The 25,616-nt window shown below is 45.3% G+C and overlaps 1 protein-coding gene across 16 annotated transcripts in view; it reads right to left on the reverse strand.

Annotated features, from left to right (window-relative positions):
- The window catches only part of FNBP1 (formin binding protein 1), a 154,655-nt gene that overhangs the window by 10,131 nt on the left and 118,908 nt on the right, over nt 1-25,616 (reverse strand). For 5 of the 16 annotated variants that reach the window (XM_030535353.1, XM_030535360.1, XM_030535358.1 and 2 more), the window contains 3 exons: nt 16,626-16,640; nt 5,295-5,404; nt 1,297-1,429 (listed from right to left, as the gene is read on the reverse strand). In XM_030535353.1, coding sequence (XP_030391213.1) covers nt 1,297-1,429; nt 5,295-5,404; nt 16,626-16,640 — 258 coding nt within the window. Of the gene's footprint in view, nt 1-1,296; nt 1,430-5,294; nt 5,405-16,441; nt 16,478-16,625; nt 16,641-20,226; nt 20,311-25,616 lie in introns of all 16 variants that reach the window. The other 11 variants (XM_030535349.1, XM_030535350.1, XM_030535347.1 and 8 more) reach the window with 4 other exon arrangements.

Raw genomic sequence — 25,616 nt, forward strand, 5'->3', positions numbered from 1 at the left:
AGCCAAGGGACAGAGTTTGCTCTTCCTTCGCCCGTTTGGAGATATACCTAACACCTGAACCACCAAAACTACAGGCAAACAGTCCACTAGTATAAACACACTTAAATGTAGCTTCAAACTGCAGTCATTTAGAATGTCATTCTGCATTCTAAATCTATATTTAAAAATAATAACGTTGCAAAAATGTATGGGCTGATTCGAAACACTGCGTGATTCACACCCCTGCTGGCTTAGCAGCAGGAGTTTACTGGAGCTGGGCTGAAGTGCTGTTGGTCTAGGAACAAAGAGGTAAACAGAAGGAAGCCATGATAATTTCAGAAACACAGAAGCACCCAAAAAAAACAACCTCTCTTATTGGCCAAATGGAAAAGGACAATAGTTGGGAGAAAAGGAAAAGCTTGTGGCTTTCAAAGGGGCCTCACAAGCAATGGAGAGTACGACAAACAATTGTGACAAGCATCCAAAATTAATTGGCTGTGTACGTTTTAGTCCACAACATAATCTATAGCGCATGGAATGTAGTTCTTCCCTGTCCTTCCTAATTCTGATGTAATTACAATAGTTTCTGTTTATAATGGGTTCAGTTATTCCAACTATTAGTTAGACTCCAGAGTCTTTATATCTTTAAAATGCTTTCTGTTGACAGCAGAGATTGTTCCTTAAAATGTGCTTCGTCTCATGGCTTCTGTCCAGCTCTCAGACATTTCGATAGCTCTGTCCATGGATCCTCATCACATTTACCATAGCAGCTTCTTTAGACAATAACGTGTTTCACAATTGATTTTTTTTATCCTGTTTTGGACTCCCACGAGACGTGGGTGGGTGTTGGGTGGAGATGAAGCTTTCGGTGCCCGTCAGGTTTTCACCATCAGCAGATATCAGATTGGTAAAACGCACCTTCGGGTGTGAAAAGATTAAAGTGGAGTTTTTCCAAGTTCTCACCTGTATCTGTCTTCGAAGAGGCATTTAAAACCCGCTATTGTTGCAAATGCAAGAGTACCAGAGCATTTCAGAGCATTCTCCTGCACCCCCCTGCTCTACATAAGCCATTTTCGGTGACAAATTACAGAAAAATCGAGTTGGCTGACAAATGCAGATGAAGGATCCAGGACATATTTATGCTAAAAGGTGGCTGTAAGGCTCCACTTGAGCAACATATTTAAATGCTGCCTGACGACAAGAACTTTCTTAAATCCATCCCTGTTACGCATGCACTTAAATGTCTTCCTGAATCAGGGCCTAGTCGTTTAAAGCTACCATCATGAAAGTGCATTAGTACTTAAACCCCATCCAGACCTCAAATTTCTGAGCCTCTAGTCGCAACTTTTCCATATTTTGTCCCAGTTCAGCTAATTTGTGATCCACACTGGCTGCATCTCCCATCTGTGGGTTCTTGATGTAGACATCTTTCATTTTTGTTAAGGCATCTCTGTGAGAAATAAAGAAAATGCAACACCTGTAAGTCAGGCAGCAGCTGGGTGTATAAATCCTTCTGGAGAAACCAAAAAGTTCCAAAGCTATCATTCTGCGTCTATGGTTACAGGGGTAACAAATTGTAGGGAGAAACCATGCCAGGGCTTTTGTTTTGTTTAGTGCCACCCATTTACTAATTAAAGATCTCTCCTTAATGTATCGAAGTTGTCTGCATGGAGGCGAGTTTATAAATTACCAGGCATTGCAAAAACTGGGGATAGCCTTTAGCAACAATTTGTAAGACGTGAGACATTGCACTGTGTATAAGTGGGATTCTTCCACCCGCAGTCATGTTGAGCCTTACTCCACAAATAGCCCATGAGGTTTTTTCAGTGTAACTAAAGATGGTAGAATGAGCTCTACAAGCAAATCATTTCCAAGAGTGGCATAAGAAAGGTACTGAGCCAGTGTAAACATGCAGGAGTAGATTTAGATTAAAATGAATGGGAATTGGACATCCAACTAATCAGGGGAAAGGTGACTCTATTCTTGGATTAGGATATTTTGGGGGGAGGAGATGGGGAAAGTCAAGGTGTGGAATTGTCTTTCATTCACACCCACAGCTCTTCACCCTTCCCCCGCAAAGAATGGCCTCTGAACTCACTAGATCAGGGGCAGGCAAACTTTTTGTCTGAGGGCCACGTCTGGGTATGGAAATTGTATGGTGGGCCATGAATGCTCACGAAATTGGAGGCTGGGGTGTGGGAGGGGGTGAGGACTGCAGGCTCCAGACGGTGCTTACCTCAAGCAGTGGCATGTCCCCGCTCTGTCTCCTACTCGAAGGGGCAGCCAGGGCGCTCTGCACAGTGCCCCTGCCCCAAGCACCACCCCCACAGCTCCCACTGGCCACAGTTGCCGGCCAATGGGAGCTGCGGGGGCAGTGCTTGGGATAGGGGCAGCATGTTTAGCCCCCTGGCTGCCTCCCCGCGTAGGAGACAGAGGGGAGACATGCCGCTGCTTCTGGGAGCCGTGTGGAGCAGGGCAAGCCCCCGCCCCTGCTCCTCGGGTGGAGCAGGGAAAGCCCCGGACCCTACTCCCCAGCAGGAGCTCAAGGGCTGCATTAGTTTTCCCACCCTGTGCTAGATAAATATCTTCCCAGTCTTATGGACATATTGAAGTGCTTACATCATCTCTCCACATCCTGGGCTGAATGCCATCCTAGAGAATAGGCTAAAGGCTGGGAGGTGGGCATTCCAGTAACAGAATGGAGTGCTAACAAGAAACTCCTGCTCTGCCTACTGCATTGTGTTCACCTTAAGAATATGCAACATAATTTGCTCCTGATAGCAGGTATCCTTGTTTTCCATGATAAAAAAAACCCCAAAATTCTCTGATTAAAAAAACATAAAAAAATCGGCATTTTTCCAACATTAAAATGAAATCTGTAGCCCGCACCCTGCCACCCAGGGCTGGCAGCCCGAGTCCCACTGCCCCGAGCTGAAACATCAATTTCCAATATTCCTGTGTGCACGCTGGTGGCAGGGGGTTCTACTGTATGTGTTTTTATTTTTTCCCAAAATGTAAAAACTAAAGATTCTCTGTAAAAAGGCAACTTCTGCATTTTATTGCGTTTTTCAGCGGCAAACACATTTCTAGGATCCCTGCTGATCAGTTTACTTCACATTGCTCCACTGTTCAGTCTAAAACTAAATCCAGATGGTTTAGCTTGGTAACAGTGTGCAACAGTGGACCTTAGGTCATGATGTGACACTAGGTCTAGTTAAGTTATGCAGCATTTTGAGATTGTGTTAAAGGCTACACATTTCATATCAACTCAGGTGCTAAATGCCTAGCATCTCAGAGATGGTGCTTTTGAAGCACAATATCAGGAATCTGATATCACAAAGCCAACGTTAACATGCCTCACGCTGCCCTGTGCTCAACTAGAGGGCATGTCCTGCAGAGTCATCTTTCTTGCAATGTGTTGCACCTGACCTGAGGCAGGTTGAGGATGAATTTTAAGAGATTTTCTCTGCAGAACATGAAACATTTTAGGATTCAGAAATGAGCTGATTTATGAGCTGAGTTCTCATTACTGATGTGACTCTTCAGCATTGCTCCAGGCTTTACCTGAATCAAAGTCCCACAATCCAAGTTATAAAACTCTTTATTTGTGAGGTTCCCACAAAATCTTTGACAATGGCAGCCCTCTGTCTGCTTTTGCTTTGCGTATGGAGAAACTAAGAAAAGGAGTGGGTGGCAAGGAAGTGGGATTGTTCTGTGTTTGGAGCCTTAAGGGCATTATTTCAAATTTTAACTCTTTTTTAATTCATTTTGTGTGTCTCTGACTGTTGCTGTTAGTACCTTGCTCACCAATCTTATTTTTCTGTCTACTGTAGTCCTCACTCTGCACTGATTTCATGTATGATCTGAATATTAGGTTACACTGAAATCAATTAAAGAAAATTAAGGGAAAAGGGAAATCTATTCAAGGAGAAAAACTATAGCTACCGTATTATATAAAGGGAGCATGTGAAAAAGAAGTAAACAGCTACCTATAGCTACCTTTTTTATTTCTGGTATGAAATAGGGATTAACATCCCCACATAATTTATACAAATAAGCTGTGAACTGATTTTTAACAGAGTTATCAGATCAAAGTTAAACACTTTTTTTGTGAAAACAAAAAACACACTGGTTAAAATGCACAATTAAAGGGACAATCCTAGCCCAAGATGTGAATGAACATAGGAAGCTGCAAATACAACCGGCCAGAACCGATCAATATAAATGGAGTCACTTGAAGTGCTTGCTTCTAAAGTAGGATGACAAATTAAGCCTCTTAATAACACATCTGCAAAAGCGCAAGAATCATTAGCTCTTCTGCTTCCAAAAAATGGACACTGGAGAGCACAGACTTTTAAAATGGGCTCTGATGAACAATCTCACACTTTTGTCAACACAGCCCTGCAGATAACAGGTTCTGTTATTAGGAATCTCCCTAGTGCATGTGATTTCTAAGCCTAAAAAGTACAAAAGCTTTTGGCTAAGTTCCAAGTACACTATACAGTACTGGGTTAATATTGGATTTGCCCTCTATTGGAGGACTGTATCTTGCATTACAGGGGAATGTGATAATCTAGGAAGTGTTTTCCCTCTCTGTTATAATCCTAAACTCACAAGCAATAACTAGATGCCAGAAATGGAAAGCTTCCAAGGTTGCCATATACAGGCTTGGTATATTTACAATAAGCCTCCTGCTCAGTGCTGATGGGTCTGTGATTTCAGTAGTCCTGAAAGACATGGTGGTTTGGCTAACTGAACAGAGATGGATCTTGTATTAAAATACTGTAAATATTTGGGCTGATTTATATTCAGAGGCAAATACAAAGTATCTGCGACTCTTGCCTGACTCAGAAGTACATGATTGCTCAACTTAAAAAGGCTGTGCCAGAAAGAAAGAAAAACTTTCTGTGGTGGCACCATCTACACAAGTCACTGAGATTCTTGTGCTATTGCCTTATATCCTGATACAGCAGTGGTGGAATGCACTGCAAAAGTGGGTGGGTAGAATATACAGATAACTAGCAATCCTTCCCTCCACTCCTTTTGGCCTCCCCTTTAGGTCAAAATTAAATAATTAACTTCAGAACTTAGACCACGGGGGAATTTTAGCTCATCTCCTTGGCTGTTTTTAGTCATCTAGTGCCCATTGCATCTTCTATTCCAAGAGCATCGTATCAAATAGTGATTTACAGGGCATGACCTACTATCTTGTTCTTATTTGTTGCTTGTGAAAAAAACAGCTTGCTAGCAGACACTCCTGTTCTGCTAAATGAAAACCTCTTTCTAATTCTTTATTGTATCGTGGTTAGGCCTACCTTTGATCCATCTCCTTCTGAATCTCTTTGTTTAGCTCATCAACCTTTTGCTGGAGTTTCTTTCTTCTTTGCTCAGGTGGGAGATTGCTGAAGTCCTCTGGTCCTCCCCCCTACACGCAGAGTGGGAGGGAAAAAAAAGGCAAATGAGAGACAAAAAAATTCTGGTCCATCCTTCAAAATTCTACTTTGAAAATATTCCACAGGAAAATCTGTGAAAAATCCCCATGGTCTGAAGCATTTGCATGCTTTATCTTTAGATCCCTAAAGCCTTGAATAGGTCGGGACCTGGATACTTGAAAAAATCCCATTACAACAGTTGAAAACAGCTGGGGAACTCTTGTGCCGTTGACTAGGATCAACCTTTCTAGAGCCAGCAGCAGGGCACTAAGCACAGAAGTCTTTCTACCAGGAAACTTGCTCCCTTCCTCCTGCTGTTTGCCATGGTCAGAGTTTCACACCCTTTAGGACATCATGTAAGATGCACTTATGCAGCCCAGCCTGTTTCTGACTACAGACGGTCACCGCTGAGCTATTTTTAGCCTGGCAGTTGAGTATTGTTATTGATCTCATGCAGGGTGGTTTATTTGGCTGCCCCAAGAGGGTAGCTTTTACAGGTCTGTTTAATTTATAGCTCTCTAGTCAGGGCCGGCTTCAGGGTTTTTGCTGCCCCAAGCAGCAAAAAGAAAAAAAAGAAAAAAAAAAGCCATGAGCATGATCTGCGGCACTACCGCCGCCGCTTCAGTCTTCGGCAGCAATTCAGCGGCTGGTCCTTCGCTCCGAGAGGGAGTGAGAAACCCGCCGAAGAGCTGGACGTGCCGCCCCTCTCCCTTGGCTGCCCCAAGCACCTGCTTGCTGGGCTGGTGCCTGGACCCTCTAGTACCCAGATGCAGTGGGCACTCAACACCTTTTTAAGTGGACAAATAAAAATGAATGTGGAATTTTCCCTAATTAAGGTGAAACATAAACCCATGTAATTTGCATGAACTTCCTCCATTAGTTGTATGTCATTTACATACTAATAATTCATTGCTTTTATTTAAAAAAAAAAAAAAAAAAAAGACTGCACCAATTCTATTAGCTATGTGGGAGTTCACACAGGGTGAAATTCACCCTGCCCAGAGTAACAGTACAAAGCCTTGTCATCACTTAGATCCCTCTTAAGCTGCTCATGCATAGCATGGCCCTGGTGCCAGATACTTGCACAGGGATGAATTTCACCATCAGCGGAAAATCCTTCTCACCACATGGAATTAGGGGAAATTATTTGAAAAACACCTAACAAGAGTGTCATTCCTGAGCCACAGATGGCACAGCCATAGAAAACAGACAGCAGAAGACTGCCAGCCAAGAAACATGGAAGCCCAATGCTAGAAATTGTGAATCTGTTTCCATCCTGATTTACCACCACACGGGATTTTATCTGACAGAGTTCCATTCTCTCCAGAGGCCATATCTTTCCTGCCTTCCCCTGCTGTGCTGCAGATGTCATCCTCCCTGGAAGCACCTGCAAGCTTTTACTCTCATGCTGTGCTTCCATTTCACCTGTGCAACTCTAAACTGCAAACCCACAGCCAGGATATGGCTTCCTCTGGCAACGTGGAGATTTGGGTGCTAGCGCCACAGAAGTAACCTTGATAAAACAGGTAAATCATTTTCCACTCTTAGAAGTGCTCTCTGATGTTAAGACTCTCTTGCACTCACTCACGCTACAGAAATTTTACCTTTGGGGCTATGCATGCAACTTATAGCCATACTGTATTCTTTCCAGTGGGTCATGACCGATGCACCATATGTTGAATCTCTAAACCATCCAGCAGGTCTGGGTCTCCTCTCACTTACACTGGTTTAAATAGGAAGTAATTCCATTAGAGTCACAGAGTTATACTATCAAACAAACCAGAACAAGAGAGAGGAGAATCAGGCCGCCCATCTCTCATCTGTTTCTGATTTTGTTTGAAACAAAATACCCCGTCTGCCTTCAGACTGCTGCTCCCCTCCTTCCTGGCAGCACAGGGTTTATAGAGTAGATAGAACATATGCACAGTGAGTTTCCGAACCTTTATGATTTTTTTTTATGGCAGCCCCTGCTTTCTCTGGCAGGTAGATGAGTGGAGGGGTTATGGTGAATGAGGCTGAAAACATCTCAATATTAATAAACTAGCTGTACCCTAATCTAAAATTACTAACCTGAATTTATACAGCAGATTTTACAAATTTAATGCCAACAATTCCTTCATACAAAGGGATATTGAGGTGGGGGGGGGGAAGGGAGAGCTGACCCTGCAAATGCAAATCCAGACAAAGTTCAGCTGGCTAAGCAGCTTTGTGATGGCTTGTGATCGAAGTTGCTAGGTGGATTGTGTTAAAATGCCAGATGCTTTCCTCAGAAGAGTGTGATTCAGCAAATACTTTGCCTCAAAACCTGCACTCAGCCCTTTTCAGCTGCGCACTGGCTGGGTTCTCCAGAACAGCTGCTTTTTCCGATTTGTAGAGAGTGCTGTCTTCTAACAGAGCCTGAGTATAGGAAGGGAGTGGAGGGCAGTTATAATGGGTCACCTTGCACCCTCCCCTGACCCTCATAGGAGTATGAGTGTAAAAGACGGTTACTCACCTTTGTAACTGTTGTTCTTCGAGATGTGTTGCTCATATCCATTCCAGTTAGGTGTACGCGCCGCGCGTGCACATTCGTCGGAAAACTTTTACCCTAGCAACTCAGTGGGCCGGCAGGTCGTCCCCTAGAGTGGCGCCACCATGGCGCTCCATATATACTCCTGCCGGCCCACCCGCTCCTCAGTTCCTTCTTGCCGGCTACTCCGACAGTGGGGAAGGAGGGCGGGTGTGGAATGGATATGAGCAACACATCTCGAAGAACAACAGTTACAAAGGTGAGTAACCGTCTTTTCTTCTTCGAGTGATTGCTCATATCCATTCCAGTTAGGTGAATCCCAAGCCTTACAAAGGCGGTGGGGTCGGAGTGAAATGTGGCAGAATAAAACTGCTGAGCCAGAGGCTACAGCCTCTCTTGACTGCTGAACCAGGGCATACTGCGAAGCAAAGGTATGGACCGAGGACCAATGGAGCTTCGCGACAGATCTCGTGGGTAGAAACACGAGCCAGCAAGGCGGCAGATGAAGCCTGAGCCCTGGTAGAATGCACGTTGATGTGGCTTGTGGAAATATGAGCCAAATCATAACAAGTGGGGATGTCCGCCATCACCCCAGATGAGATCCTCTGAGAGGAGAACAAGCAAGCCCTCCCTTTGGCCCGCTACCGGGATAGAGCTGGGGCACCTTAGGAAATGGTTCTGTCAGCACAATATAATGCGAGCACTCCACAGATGTCCAAGGAGTGCAACGGTTGTGCCCATTGCGTTGAACTGTGGGTAACATGAAAAGCCAAAACCACCTTAGGGAGGAAAGCCGGGTGCGGTCATAACTGCACCTTGTCATTGTGAAACCTAGTGTACGGCGGAACCCCCGTAAGAGCTCTGATCTCAGAGACCCGTCTGGCCAAGACTAGGTTGAGGTCCCAGGTCGGGGCTGGGCGGCGCACCCGAGGGTGCAAGCGCTCCAAGCCCTTGAGGGACCTCGAACCCATAGAGCGTGAGAACACTGAACGTCCATCTCAGCCTGCTGGAAGGTAGAGATGGCTGCTGAGTGTATCCTCAGCGCTGATACCGCCAGGTCCTGCCGCTGAAGGCCAGAGGCAGGCCAAACAGAGGGGATCGAGACCTCAGCAGGAGCAAGATCGAGCGTATTGCAGCTGTAAAAGAAACGCTTCCACCTGGCCCGGTACGTTGACCAGGTGGAAGGCTGCCTGTCACCCCGACTCAGGTACGCAGCAGCCACCGTGAGGCGAAGAGGCTGCAGGTCCGAGTGACGAAGCCTGTCGTTGCCCTGAGTGATGAGGTCTGGGCTGACAGGCCGAGTAACGTGGTATGTCAGCGCTGCCTGGACCATTCTGGAGTGATCATGATGATGCACGCTCTGCCCCTGCGGAGTTTGAGCAGGACCTAATGAACCAGTGGGAACAGTGGGAAAGCATAATGCAGTTGGCCTTTCCACGGCATCAGGAATGCATCCAAGATCGATTCCGAGGAGAGATCTTGGAAGGGGCAGAACACCTGGCATTTCCTGCTCTCGCGGTGAGCGAACAGGTCTGTGTGAGGAAACATCTCCACTTCCGGAAAGCGGGACGCCTCACATGGGGCAGAGTGATCACTCGTAAGGCAGGAAAGACCTGCTGAGGCAAAGAGTTAGGACGTTCCAAACGCCTGGGAGAAAGGACGTCGCCAGCTCCATCGAGTGGGCCATGCCAAAGACCCGGAAATGGATGGCCTCCTGACAAAAAAGGGGGGGGGAGGACTATGTCCCCCCTGAATACTTATGAAGCACCTGGTCGTTGTGTTGGCTGTAACACCGAGATACAACGGCCTCGCAGCTGCCGCTGGAACCCCTGGCATGCCAGGCGGACTACTCTCAATTTTTGGGGCATTGAGGAGGAATGCCAGCTCCCTAGAAGACCAAAGGCCTTAAGCTCAGAGGTGACTATGAACACTCGAGCAGAGAGATGAGGCGTCCGCCGTCAGGGGCAGTGAGCCGGACTTGGAGAGGACGGAGGCGGAGCTTGGCGTGTTTGGTTACAAACTTGCGGGCAACCATGGACCCAGGAGACTGAGACAAGAACGAGCTGAGGTCGTTGGGAAAGCCTTCAGACCTCAGATGATTGTTGCCATCGCCTAAAATCTCAGTTGCGATAAGCAGGCTCCGGCTAGGTAGGAGACCAGGATAGCCCCTAGGGAGCCCAACCTCTGCGTGGGGACCAGAGTGGATTGCTCTATAATAAACAGCAGGCCTTGACCTGTGAATAAGACCGTGGCGATGCCCACGCGCTGAGTGGTTTGTGTCTCAGAGTCTCCGTGGATAAGCGAATCGTCCAGATACGGAAAAACGCATATCCGACATCAGCGACGGTAGGCGGCGACTATGGCCGTAAACCGGGAGTATTGACAGTCGGCTATAGAGCGGAGGCATCTCCCGTGCGGAGGGAAGATGGCATTGCGAAAGTACGCGTGCTTCATATCCAGGGCGGCACCGTAGCCCCCAGGAGGCAAGGATGGAATAATGATTCCCAGGGATACCATGCAGAACTCCAACCTTATCCTAACCCGGTTGAGTCCGTGCAGGACCAAGAAGGTCTGAGACCTGTGTTCGAGTGGGGGACTAGGGCATAACGGGGGTAAAACCCCTTACCCCTTTCGTCCGCTGAAGTGGGACAGGGCTGGAGCAAATTAAAGGTGGTACCTATGCTCCATCGTGCGCAGGACCCAGCGATCTGAAAGTAACTGGGGCCATGCCAGGAGAAAGCGGGATCGGGATCCCGTCCTGCGACTGGTACACCGCCCTCAGGTGAACCTTGGAAGGTCCGTCTTTGGTCCCAGTGGTAATTGCGAGGGACCTTGACTTTGGCTCTTCAGGGGTCCTGACGTTCGTCTGCGACCACCTTGGCCCTGCCGTTTGCCAGAGTTCTGCCTCTGGCTAGGCACAGAGTATGGCGGCTGGGGCCAGAAAGGCCTGCGTTTTGTCGCTGGCGTATACATGCTGAGACGCATTAGGACCCTATTGCCCACCAGACTTCGCAGTCTGGGGCTGTCTCTGCCGCGAAGATGCCTTACCAACAAAGGGTAAATCCTGAATGGCATACCGCAGCTCCGGCCGGAGGTTTAAACCTGAAGCCATGAAATGCACCTCACGGCGACACTCAAGGCCAGAGTGCCGGCCGCAGAGTCTGCTGCGTCCAACGAGGCCTGGAGGGACGCTCTGGGAACCTTCTTTCCCCCCGTCCTCCAAGACGGCAGCGAACTCCAGGTGGAAGTTTTGAGGGAGAAACTCCTTCACTCAGGTGCTATAATTATCGCAGCTAAGCAAGGCTTGTTGCTTTGCTACCCCGAGCTGCAGGGCCCCTGCAGAGTACACCTGGCGGCCAAGCCTGTTCATTCGCCAAGCCTCTTTCTGCTTCGGGGCTGGCGCCCGCTGGCCATCATATCAGGATCGTGGTCCTGAGCATAAAATCTGCGCATATGGGATGACACGGATGCGTGTCCGGACGGCCATGGAGGTACTAAAAGAAGGCACAGGCAGAGTCTCTGACTCACTCGGACCTTGCCCAACTCGGCACCGGGGACCGGCATCGGGAGGCGTATCGGTACCTGGAACGAGATCCAGACCCGCAACCAGAACGGTGTCAGGAGGTCGACCGAGATCTCGAGGCTCGGAGAAGGGCTACAGGAGTCAAGGTACCTGCCCCGGTGCCAGAGGTCAGAACGGTGCCGATAGCGGGTCGGCGAACGGGATACCGACCGGTGCAGCGAGTGTGACCAGTACCGAGGAAAACAGCACCGGGACTGCCAGTGGTGTCCGGCGTGCCGACAGGACTTGGAGTGTCTGTGGGACCGTGATCATGAACGGTGCCGCTCTGCTGTGCTGACAGGGGACAGTCCCCTGAAGACACTGTATTACCCGTACCGGCGGTGCCCGGATCAGGCAGCACTGACTCTGTCATGGCACTGAGAGCCCTCGCCGTTGGTAACATCTCCGGCGTGAAGGGAACAGCAGGCTCAACCACAGTGCGTACTGGGGAGCTGTCAGGCACCGGATTCGACGGCCCTCGTGGGACCGGGATCCACGGTACCGAGGTCATCAGAGCTTCGGTAGGTGTCGGTGCCGGGCGATCCGAGTTAGATAAGCTGTCTGGCTGCGGTGCCGTCAGCACTGAAGCAGCGGGAGTAATACGCTCAACCACGGCGCGTGCCCGGGAGCCGTCGGGCACCGGATTCGATAGCCCTTGTGGGACTGGAATCGACGGTGCCGATGTTGTCGGTGCCTCAGAGGCGTCGGTGCCGGGCAATCCGACTTAGACTAGCCCTCTGGCTGCGGTGCCGTTGGCATGGAAGCAGCCGGAGCAGGAGCTCAACCACGGCGCGTGCCGGGGGAGCCGTCAGGCACCGGATTCTACGGCCCTTGCGGGACCGGGGATCGACGGTGCCGACGTCATCGGTGCCGCAGCAGGTGTCGGTGTCGGGCGATCCGACGTAGACGAGCTCTCTGGCTGCGGTGCCGTTGGCACGGAAGCAGCAGGAGCAGTAGCTCAACCACGGTGCGTGCCGGGGAGCCGTCAGGCACCGGATTCTACGGCCCTTGTGGGACCGGATCGACGGTGCCGACGTCATCGGTTGCCGCAGCAGGTGCCGGTGCCGGTGCCGGGCGATCGACCTTAGACGAGCCCTCTGGCTGCGGTGCCGCTGGCACGGAAGCAGCAGGAGCAATACGCTCAACCACGGCGCGTGCCGGGGAGCCGTCAGGCACCGGATTCTACGGCCCTTGTGGGACCGGGATCGACGGGTGACGACGTCATCGGTGCCGTAGCAGGTGTCGGCGCCGGGCGATCCGACTTAGACGAGCTCTCTGGCTGCGGTGCCGCTGGCACGGAAGCAGCAGGAGCAGTAGCTCAACCACGGCGCGCGCCGGGGAGCCGTCAGGCACCGGATTCTACGGCCCTCGTGGGACCGGGATCGACGGTGCCGACGTCGTCGGTGCCGGGCGAGCCATCTTAGACGAGCTCTCTAGCTGTGGTGCAGTTGGCACAGAAGCAGCAGGAGCAGTAAGCTCTACCACGGCGCGAGCCGGGGAGCTGCCAGGCACCGGATTCCGTGGTCCTGGGGGACTGGAATCGACGGAGCCGAAGTCATCGGTGCCTCTGCAGGTGTCGGTGCCGGGTAACGCAACTTAGGCGAGCTCTCTGGCTGCGATGCAGGTGGCACGGAAGCAGCGGGAGCAGGGGGCTCAACCACGGCGCGTGCCGGGGAGCCGCCAGGCACCAGCAGGAATCGTAGGCTCTCTCGACCTCGGAAGAAGGGAGCGGTACCGAGTCGACATCGGTGCCGGCGACGGTCGGTGCCGAAAGGCCTTGGTAGTACCAGCGGGGTCCGGTGCCGAGGAGGCGCTTCTGCCCGCCGCTTGAACATCGCTCGGCGCCAAGGTGGAGGGGTAAGTGAAAGTCCCGCACCTTTTTGTTCTCGGCTTAAAAGCCTTCCAAATGGGGCACTTATCTGTCAAGTGTGATTCCCTGAGGCACTTCAAACAGGAGTCATGTAGATCTCTCTTCGGCCGCGGCTTCTGGCAGGCCGGGCCCCTTTTAAAACCCGGTGAGCCATGCATGGCTCCGGCACTGGGCTCATGGAAGGGGCTACTTCCTGAACCCCGCTAACTAAACTAACCATGTTAGCAAAGAAAACACGTATAACCATACAAATATATATATAAAAGGGTTATAACTGCATAATTATATACGAGAAAACGAGTAGCTAGGGAAGTGGAGGTCAGCTAAGCCGCGCTCCACTGTTCCAACGACCGACACGGGCGGTAAGAAGGAACTGAGGAGCGGGTGGGCCGGCAGGAGTATATATGGAGCGCCATGGTGGCGCCACTCTAGGGGGCGACCTGCCGGCCCACTGAGTTGCTAGGGTAAAAGTTTTCCGACGAATGTGCACGCGCGGCGCGTACACCTAACTGGAATGGATATGAGCAATCACTCGAAGAAGAACATACATTGGACAGGCCATTAAGGAAAGCTGGCACTCTCACTTAAAGGGACAATGATCTCCCATATCCCTGGGCTTGGTCTCTTTAGTGGAATTTAAGTCCACTTCCAAAAATACTCCCATTTTATGAAAGGATTCAAAGGCAAAATGAATGTGAATGCAGGAAATAACAATGGGGTTTTTTTGTTTTTTGTTTTTTTACCAGTTAGCTAAAATATGGTACATTCCAAAAATCTCATGCCACTCCCTGTAATCCTGGACAGATTTGATTTATTACCTTCACACACGATTAGAATCTGCATACTACAGGAGAGGTCTGTTTTCATTTATATTTGTTCGTGCAAATGTCATTTTCTTTAAAATCTTCCCCATCCCCTGTACAGGCATTACAAGAGGTCCATATATTTTGCCAATGGAGTAAGATCATTAAAGCTGTACATATCCTGGTCATGCTGAAGAGTCTGGAGTTGTTTGGAGGATGGGAGGGATATGTAGCTACAGAAAAGGCTACAAAAACATACCACTTAAAGGATACACACATGCAACAGACTCCCCCCGGTGATACCTTAATGGCAAGTCACAAAAGCACCTAATTGCAAATGGAAAAGCCCTTTTAACACGGGGGTTTAAATTCTGAAACCTCTTCATCCAGAAACCTAGGCACAGCTGGATTAGCGATACGGTGGGCGCTAGCAGACAATATTTCAGACCAATGCATTAACATTGCACAGAACTACATCACGGACACTCAGAAAGAACATTCACTGAGTAACTTCTCATCAGAAAGGAGGCTCCAACTTCTGACCCAAAAGGGTCATGTCAAGAACCTTTTGCACATGTTGGCTATACTTATAGTACACGCTGCTGCATAGAAAGACCTTGCTTACACACATAATGCATCAGCTGCTTACTAGTAATATGACTAAGCAAATAGAATGAGTGGAAGGACACTGTATAAACATCAGTGACTGCTAGCTCTGTGGCTTGGTGGAGAGACAAGGTGGGTGAGGTAATATCTTTTCTTGGACCAACTTCTGTTGGTGAGAAAGAGAAGCTTTTGAGCTACCCAGAGCTAAGGGCAACTGGGTTTGTAAGTGAGGGAGGGATCTCTGCCATTTTTCCTTGGGACTGTCATGGGGCTGAAGTATTTAGCTTTGGACTGTGTCTGGAAAGGTAATGGCTACACTAGTTGTAGTACTAAGGCTACTTAAGTGATGCTTTTCACTGCATCAGTGGAGCAGAAGGCCTTGAAATGCCCATGAAGATGCATAAACCCTGCTGCAGGCACTGCAGTGGAGGAGAGTAGTCTTAATGGCACAGATATTCTTAGAAGAAGCCACCAATAATTCTCTCGCCTTGTGACAGAAGTCACCTGCTTTGGGGAGACTTGGTGCAGAATGGTGACCCCAAGAATAATGGGGTGAAAGAAACTTAAAGCCCCTGACTGACCAGAAAAGGAAACCTCCCAAACTAACACCACTTATGAGCTACTGCAGATCCTTTGAGGCTTCCTAAAACTTACATCAGTCCTTTGTACCCTGCTACATGTTGGCCTGAAATGATTCAGCAAAACTATTTCAATTGAATTCTTCTGGCTAGGATCAGGAGCGGCAAGAAAGCCAAGACAAGTTATCCAAAACATACCAACGTTGGGATAACTCTGCCTTAACAGTATGCTGTCTTGGATGTAAAATACATCATCACATCATTTCTTTTCACACATGCTCTTACCCCTTCCCTTTTCAGTTTTGCGATGCATTCTCTTACCGTATTTCGAGATATCATCCTGGTTGTATCCAAGACTAGATTTAGGATTCATATATACATGATCATTTGCAAATTTCAATCAAACTGAGTTAACCTTCTTGGTTAAAGTTTATTTAACTTTAATTAAATTTCATTGTTAGTTTTTCTGGAGGACTATATAGGGCTGTAAAATGCAGGTAACAATGACTCAGACTTCCAGTGATTATTAGTACCTGAACATGGAAAACATACAATTTATGACTGTGTTGCAGTCAGATAAAAGGCTTTTACTTTTCTCTCTATGAAGGGCCACAGCACAGCCACAGCAGAGACACTTCTAGCATTAATTCTCCCATGTGTATTTCAGGTACAGCAATAGAACTGATTGGTGTAATTTTTGCTACATTTTTATAGCCCTAGATCAGCGGTTCTCAAACTGTGGGACGGGACCCCATTTTAATGGCATTGCCAGGGCCGGCTTAGACTTGCTAGGGCCTGGGGCTGAACCCCGAGTCCCACAGCCCAGGGCTGAAGCTGATGCCCAAGGGCTTCCTCCTCCTCCCAACCGCCGCCCAGGATGGTGGGGCTCTAGCTTTGGGACCCCCCTACATCCAGGGAGGTGGGGCTCAGGCTTTGTTTCCCCCTCCTGATCAGGTCATGTAGTAATTTTTGTTGTCAGAAGGTCACAGTGCAATGAAGTTTGAGAACCCCTGCCCTGGATTACAAAAAATAAAGATAAACTACACTATAAATTAAGAGTTAATTTTTTAGCAGCTTATTAGAAAGATTGAATTCTGATCACCTCTATTAGATTCCAGACCTGCGTATTCAAAGTTATCTGATAAATGTCAAACAAAGCAAACACAAAGAAGAAACAAATTTAAAATTAATGTCAGTCATGTTGTAGGTGTCACAGTGCACACAAAGAAAAACACACAGAAAACTGTGGTTAAAACGCAGGACAAACATGCTGTAATTGTGCTTACCAGCTTGAGAGAAAGCTTCATGTAAAAATTGTAGGGGTAGAGAAAAAAAGAAAAAAACAAGTGCATCAGTAGAAGAGGAACTTTTTCAGTCCTACTGTTATAATAAAACGACACACATATTCTCATTGTTGGTACGTGAAAATGGGTAACACTAGTAATAGATCTGTGCAAAAGTTCACAAGATGGGCCAAACCCTACCATTCAGCTGCCATTTCATCAGGGGAAGTGGAAAAGGAAAACATGTTACACCTTTGCATCATATTTGCTTTGGCAGTGCAGGTGAAAATGTGACCCAGGCTGACTTACTTCAATGGCTAAGATAGCAATAGGGTATCCCCTTTAAGTAGCACCTTGCACTCAGGAAAACTGGTGCTTACACACCGCACTCAACACTGAGGTGGTGCTGAAATTCAGCCTCTGCTGGGGTGGCACCCAACACACATTACAGGTGCCAGCCATGCTATACAGCTCATTAGGGCAGGGAGTGGGAAATAATGAACTGAAATTCTGCCAGGACATGGGGACCAACCCTTGGACCCCTCCTGTAAAACATGCCATGGGATCTATAATGATTCCAAGTGGTCGGGGCTTAGTTTGCACATCACCACCCAAAAGGCAGTATTCCTTTACTACCATGCTAGAGCATTAATTAAGAGGGAAGAGTGTCCTCTGTGTAACAACCAACACCACTTCTTCCAGCACCTAGGACATCCTCGCAGGTTTCCCATCCAACTACTAATCAAGTTTGTTTATAAAGTCTGACAGGATCACAGCAAAGGAAAAAAAAAATCTCTACCCTTCTTTTTACCCAATTATTTCCATTTACAATTTTTACTTTTATCTCCATGCCCACGCTACTGACTGATATACAAGTCCCTTATGTGACACACACAATCCCTTTCCTCAAAGGCTACTATATACAGCCAATACGTTATCATTTAATTAGCCTGGATACCAAGAGCCTGAGTGTTGTACATTCACGGCCATGTGAGTGATTTGTCTCTGTCCTACAAAACTTACAAATACAGCTATATTAAATGGTGTTGCTGTACCTCATTACTTAAACTACAGTGCCTTCTTACTAGGGTTGCAAAGCCACTGTCACAGCTGCAACACAGGGCGCTTTCCAGGAGCTGCACAGAATACTAAGGAGTATTTCAGCACCATTCCATACTGGACCTAGCGGCATGATTTAACTGCTGTTTAATACAAGAAACTGGGTTTTAAAGGTTATTGCTTGGAAGGGAGGGAAGAATCCAACTTTGTTTCCCAAGAGCTCATCCCACCTCACTCTCCGATATTCGCATTCTGACTGTTGCAAACCTCTTGGGCGTAATGGCTGGGATGCACAAACTATGTAGCAAACCCCTAGAACATATAAATGTATTTAAATATACTCTGTGCTGAAGCAAAGAAAGCCAGCTGGAACATGGAGGGCAGGCACTCCGCTCACACCATGAGCTAGGCCATAATTTAAGACTTTGGCGCACTTCTGCATTCAAAAGTTGCATGCAGTTAACAACTGGGAAGTCCACTGGTTATTGTGTTCTGATCTTTAATAAGCTAACCGAAGTGCCAGTTTTAGGCAAACACAGTTCTCCAAGACTGGACCTCAAATAATGGTAGGGCAGTGGAAGCACAAGTTAAGCACATCTTTTTTTGACATTGCATTTTAATCTTTATGAAGCTTTCAAGGTTATTTACAGTCACTTGGCAGAATCTAATTTTATATTAAAATAAAAATAAGCCAAGCAATCAAACAAAAATGTGGTCTTAAAACAAATAATGATAGACTCCCCGTGAACTGATCCAACATGAACTGCATTTTTGTGATAATGAAACTGGTCAACTAGGTTCCCCTGCAGTTAAGTCAGCCAGTAAATAAAAATATACCCTAAACCCAGAGCCTAGAGAAGTCTAACTCAAGAAATGAAGAGGCCCTTGAAATAACCAAACAAAAGGAATCTATTTTTGAAAGTCGAGGAATAATTATACAAATGAAAAGAGGATCTGACTAAATATCTTGCTGTAGAGATTCAAATCTAGGCAGCCCTTATTTTCATAATTGCTTTAGCATTCCTGTGAACTTTAGCATAGACATGATCAGCACAAGTTGAGATCCTTGTACATAAATACACACAACAGTTATGGTGCAGAAAAAATATTGACCTACAAAGCACTCTATAATGCACAAATGCTTGCTACATGCACTACATTCTAAACACTACATCATTCTAAAGACTAAACTATGGCCAAAGAGTCATCAGCATTAAAACTATTCTTTTACTGTAAATTCAGCAAATGCTAAGGAATAATAGACATTGCATGTCTAATACGTAGGTGTTGTTATTACGTATTATGAAAACCAGAATCTGATTAATAACACCCCCCCCCCAATGTACAACAGGCATTGTTATACACAGCATGAATAACAAAGCAGTAGAGATTTTAGCAGGTTGTAAATCAAATGAAAACAATGAAATGCTTAATTTAAAAGCAGATTCAAAGTTTTCTGTTTTTGAAAAACATTGACATTATATGGCAGCAATTCAGCTGCTGTACATCTGAGAAGACTGGGGGGAAAAAACGTGTATTAATATAGCTTACCAAATGACTAGCTTTTTTTTTTTTTTGGCCAATTCTGTTGGGTTTTCACAGTTAGAGATTTGCTCAGTTCATGGGAGAATGGGGACTTTTCTTCAAACGATTAGAGTGACATTTCTAGTAAATGTAATGAGCAAATCCCACCCAACTGTCCCTTTAAGGCAGGTCTAATGTAGCACTGAAGGGAACAATAAAGAACCTAAGAGCCACAAGCTTCAATAACACATGAGAGAGCATGAAAGCCAACAAGTCCATGTGTTATTGGACAATCACGGACACTAACCTCACTTACAAGAGACAGGGGATTGGACGTCAGGTTTATCAAAGGCTAAAATCTTTCAGCTTTGATCCTGTAACAATCTCCTCTACAGTCTGGCTTTGTGCATCTTGTTTAGAAGTCACAGCTCTCGATTCCATGAACCACAAATGTTACATGAAGTTCAGGGAAGCTTTAATGGTGGGTTAAAGCTCTGTTGTAGATAGCACAGTATCACTGCACTGATACGAATGCACTGCCATTCTGCATGGATAGGCTTATACTTACAATGAGCCACAAAAATATTCTTAACAAAGAGTGGAACCCTCTTAGAATACCTTTACAGAGAAAAACCTCAGTGTATAGCAGAGGTCAGCCTACAAGTCTAACCAGTCTTGCAATTAGCACACTGCAGTGAGTTGAAATAGTTTGGGATTATGCTTTCCTATAGAGGTTTCTGACAGCTAAACTCACTTTAAGCAGGTTCCACTGTGGTCTGAATTTCTCATGTTTAACCATTTTAGTGGTGCCAATTTCAGCTTTTCCAGTACTGAGAGCTGTCCTCTTTCACAGGATCAGTTGTTCTGTCAGTAAATCATGGCTCTCCTCACAATGAATTTGCAGTTTCCTTATGCCTTCTGCGAACCTCATTTCCACTGAAGCACCCTTTTGCAGTGTTGTAAGTGGGGTTAGTGACTGTGCAGCAATTGTATGGGCTGATCACACCATACACAAACTTACAACATAGTCCCTAGCCTCAACGGCACACGTGGGTTTCCCTAAAGTCCTCTTCATGAGTTCTTTGTGAAAATACAAAGAGTGATTCTGCCAGTGAGTCAGCAAGGAGAAAACACACACTTGTTAAAGAGGAGACTAACAAGAACACCTCAACATTTACTGTTTCTACAGCAAAATGATAGCTCTGGGCTTAATTAAACTTTAGATGCGATGGTGGGAACCTGCAAGATACCAGGTAACTTCTGAGGGATTTTTTCTCTTTTGATAAATTAACTAAGCGTCATATTTTTAAACACTAGATTAAATATGCCAAATTAGAAACTATTCTTTGTTCAGGCCAGAATTAATTAAGGCTTTTTTTAAAAACTGGTCTTGGCACAGGGTATGTATTAAAATAATGAACATTCCCAAGGGCAAGGAATACAGTTACTTTTCTTGTATGCTGACATTACATATCACCCATAATGAAGAAACGTTTACTACAGGCGGACTGATAGTTAAGGTGGCACATCAATGAACAGTATGTCACAGAGGTGAGACAAAATGATCAAGGAAACATATTAACTGGTGCAATGGAAAGAAAAGTTACATTGTAATAAAGTCAACAACTTCCACTAGAAAAGAAACCACAAAATCCCTCTCTCATTTTTAATGGGAGGGATGGCCTGGAGAACAGAATCTGGTTGAGCCTAGTAATACAGGTAAAATCTGGATTTTTCTGTTTGTTTAAAAGAGTTGCTCTTTAAATGAAAAAGCTTGTGTTACTGCCACTCAGCAATTGTAAAATAAAACAACATAAAGTTAATATCAAGTAACAAAAGAACTGGATTTTGTATGCCCTTAAAAATGGCATTTGAAAATGCAGAGCAAGCATAAATGAAACTAAGAGTTATGTAAGTGGTTCCTTACTTTCTGCATATGCTTTTTTTGCCCCTCTACCTTCCTGAAGGGACACAGTCAACCTAAAGACCATACTTCTGCCTGATCTTAAAAAAACATTCTTTTTACATATAACATCTAAAATGACGATAATTAAAAGAAAATAGAGAAACACAATCTTTCTCCATTTCTAGTTGATTATAGCACCTAGTATAGATCAGTTTCACTGTTTCCCCTGTACTGTCTGTCAATTTCTTCTATTTGTGCGGGTCCTTCAGAGCAAAAAGGGAGAGATAAAAATGTTATCGAAAATATTATTTGAATACCACAGAAATTTGCAGGATGCAGGCACCTGCAACTACTTTTAACTAAATTTTTTAAAGACTGACTAGGATTTCAAGTTGCCAGTGACCCTTCATATTGATGCTGACTGAAACCCTTTGAACTAAGCTAATGTCTGCTCTTGATTATTGGATGGACTTTTGCCTCTTCCGAAGGAGAAGGATTCAAGAAATCATCAGTTTGGAGGCCTAACTCAAAACAGGTTGAAGGTAGGACCGGTATCTCACATCGTTTCTTTGAATATTTGTTAACAGTTTTTGTGCTATTTCTTTTTAAATTCAGGAATTATTTCTCCACATCCCCGAGCTGTGTAACACCCTGTGCTAAATAACATTACACGTGGAAATCACTAGAATTTGCTAACAGCCAAATCCATTCTGAATGCCTGGAATTTATGTAGGAATTGTGTGATTTTCATTTATTTTTGGATAGCAAAGTGCCAATTACCATGGGAATTCACACCATGTGCAATTTTGCATCTGTTGACCTAAGTTGTTAGAGCCAGTTTCTCCCAAACTTGCTCAAATTGAGTACATCTCTACTATGCAATTACTCCACTGAAATTAAGAAGAGTATTTATATAGTATGGGTCAGATCCAACTCCCAGTGAAGTCAATGGTGACCTTTCCACTGATTTTAATGGGACTTGGAGTGGGCCCTAAGAAACTAATATGAGTCAATATGAGTAAAGCTGGCAGGGGGGAGTGATAGCTCAGTGGTTTGAGCATTGGCCTGCTAAACCCAGGGTTGTGAGCTCAATCCTTGAGGGGGCCACCCAGGGATCTGGGGCAAAAATCAGTACTTGGTCCTGCTAGTGAAGGTAGGGGGCTGGACTTGATGATCTTCAAGGTCCCTTCCAGTTCTAGGAGATAGGTATATCTCCAATTATAAAATACACACATATATATAAAAAAGAGTACTTAAATATTGTGTGCAGATGTTGTCGCCCCATCTCAAAAAAGATATACTGGAATCAGAAAAGGGCAACAAAAATGATTAGGGGTATGGAATGACTTCTGTATGAGGAGCGATTAATAGAACAGGGACTTTTTAGCTTGGAAAAGAGATAACTAAGGTGGGGATATGATAGAGGTCTATAAAATCATGACTGGTATGCATAAAGTAAATAAGAAAGTGTTATTTACTTCTTCCCATAATACAAGAACTAGGGTCACCAAAATGAAATTAATAGGCAACAGCTTTCAAACAAACAAACAAAAGGAAGTATTTCTTCACACAACGCAAAGTCAACCTGTGGAACTCCTTGACAGAGGATGTTGAGAAGGCCAAGACTATAACAGGGTTCAAAAAAGAACTAAAGTTCATGGAGGATAGGTCCATCAATGGCTATTAGCTGAGATGGGCAGGGATGGTGTCTCTAGCCTCTGTTTGCCAGAAGCTGGGAATGCGTGACAGGGAATGGATCGCTTGATGATTCCCTGTTTGGTTCATTCCCTCTTGGGCACCTGGCATTGGCCACTGTCGGAAGACAGGATACTGGGCTAGATGGCCCTTTGGTCTGACCTAGTAGGGCCGTTCTTATGTTCTTAGAGTCAGTCCCTTATTGATTAGATTAACTGAAGAATCCACGTAATATTTAGACATCTATGGTGGCAATATCTATTTCAGGATATCTGGCTAGGATGGGCATACTCTCTGCGCCAACAGAGGTGGTATATAGACAATAGCAAGCTCTAATGAAACACTTTGGTCAGCTAAACACTTTTGTTTTGCCAAATATCTCCTAAATCACACTGTCCTATTGGGTTCCTGTATTTCTTTTCCATCTCATTTGTGCATCAATAAAAGCTTCCTTCAGTATAGGCGCTTCTCCCAACCTCCTCCTGCAATTCCTTCAGTAACACTAATGTCCAATATGTGTAACATCAGAGGTCATCCTCATGCGCCAAATTCAGGTCCTGTTGATTCAGGGATGTGGGAGGAGGGCAGGAAGGCATTCCTTATAATATCAATACTGTAAAGCAGCTTTAACCCAGATGTTTGTTTACTCTGACACAGCCGTGACCTCATGCAGATATTCTTGCAGGGCTACAACCAACCTGCCACTAACACAAGGGGTTGGGTTAGACCATATCTGCACTAACACATGCCAGCCATACTCCTTTTATATAGATATGATAGGTTCATAGGTTTTTCAGGCCTGAAGGGACCATGATGATTGTCTAGTCTTGACCTCCTGCTTAACTATGAGCCACAGAATTTCACCTAGTAACTCTGGCAACCAAAGATCAATGGAACATGAACTTTATGAGTTTCACAGACAACCACAGCAGATTGACACAACTTAGCTGCCTCTTTTGCTCTGTACTTGTATATGGAGGAAGTGGCCTGAATTTGCCCCACGGAAGAACGTGTAATGTTCTGAACGTTGGCTTGTGGTATCACTGAATCAGACAGAGAAAAGTATCTGTTTACATACAAATATCTTGGTAGCTAACAACAAAAGGACGTGAAGTACAGAAAAGCACATCCAAAGGTTTAACAAGGCTTTAGCAAGATATTTTTGTTTTTTAAAAAATGAATGTGTCAGTGGGTAATTAGAGTGATTCTAAAGAAAGCTAGGTGAGCTTTGTACCTTTATAATTTCAGCTTTCACTCTATTCAGTTAAAAACTATACAGTATACAATAAACGTGTGTGAATTTGGCTGAGGGGGCATTAAAGCTTGAATAGCGGCTCTCTTAGTTCTGTCATATGATTAGTGTATAATGACATTTCATGAACAAAATGTTTAAAGCGATTAGTCATAATTGCTTAAATATTGGCTATCTACTTACTAACTAGTATATGTACATTGGAAATACACATTTCTGAAGCACCCACAGGGTTTTTGTGTAGTGCAAAATAAAAAAGACATTTTTACAAGCTAGAACTACCCAACACTGTTTTGGGAACACTGTCAGTGAACCGCACTGATGCCTTTTACAAGGCCAGACTGTTATACCCTTGCTCATTCTATTAGTAGTCCCATTTAAATAGGGTGACCAGACAGCAAATGTGAAAAATTGGGACAGGAGGTGGGGGGGTAATAGAAGCCTATGTAAGAAAAAGACCCAAAAATCGGGACTGTGCCTATAAAATCGGGACATCTGGTCACCCTACATTTAAATCACTTGAGCTAATCTCGGAGGAAAGTGCTATTCAACCTGTGCAGGCCTATCAGAATCCAGCTGTCTCAGAGATACCCCTACAAGTAGAGCCTCCAATGTAGAACTGAAAGAATGAGCTTCCCCCTCAGAAGTCATTAGGAAATATTCTTGTGATGGAAGTTCTGTAATTCTGCACTTATTTTATGAAAAACTTTGAAACTTTCAAATTTCCAGTGGTTTTTGACAGGGAAACTAATTTTTTAGTACTACTTTGAACTGTAATCTTGTCAAGCTGGTGGATTCTCTGCAGCTTGAGGTCTTCAAACCACAATTTGAAGACTTCAATAACTCAGGCATAGGTTAGGGGTTTGTTATAGAAGTAGATGGGTAGGGTTCTGTGGCCTGCTTTGTGCAGGGGGTCGGACTAGATGATCACATTGGTCCCTTCTGACCCTAGAATCTATGAATCTATAAGATGGCAGTTCTCAGACAGAACGTAATATTCTTTTTTATATGCTATTTAAGAGATTTTTTTTTCAATTATTTACTCTTTGTAACCAGATGCAGTGATTAGGATACGGGTGGCACTGGAGTTCTCCAAATACCTCAACATCATGTAATTACAAAGAAGGTCTCTATATAGATCATTTTCAGTTTTACTGAATTACATCTTCTGGATCAAACTATTAATGGGATTCCCTGTGGAGAGCAGAATTTGGCCCTTTATATCCAGTTACCTCCTTATTGTGACAGCTTGCTTTAAAAAAACCTGAAAACTAACTATTATAGCTGCTTTCTATACTGTTCTATTAGGCTTAGAAAGGAAAATAATCCTTATGAAATAACCTAATAACCAAGGGCTATACTGTGCCATCCACTTCTTAGCACGCTTAAAAATTGATGGCACAACATGGTAGAATAACAGACATGTCTTACTTTTCAAAGGAAGAACATTCTGCCTTAAATGTGAAGCTTAAAAAATTTACAGAAGCTGTATATACAAAGAGTTATAATGAGAATAATATTTAGCTCAATATAAATATCCTAAACATCAATTTACAAA

The sequence above is a fragment of the Gopherus evgoodei genome, chromosome 16 (genome assembly GCF_007399415.2).
Source record: "Gopherus evgoodei ecotype Sinaloan lineage chromosome 16, rGopEvg1_v1.p, whole genome shotgun sequence".
NCBI classification, from domain to species: domain Eukaryota; kingdom Metazoa; phylum Chordata; order Testudines; family Testudinidae; genus Gopherus; species Gopherus evgoodei.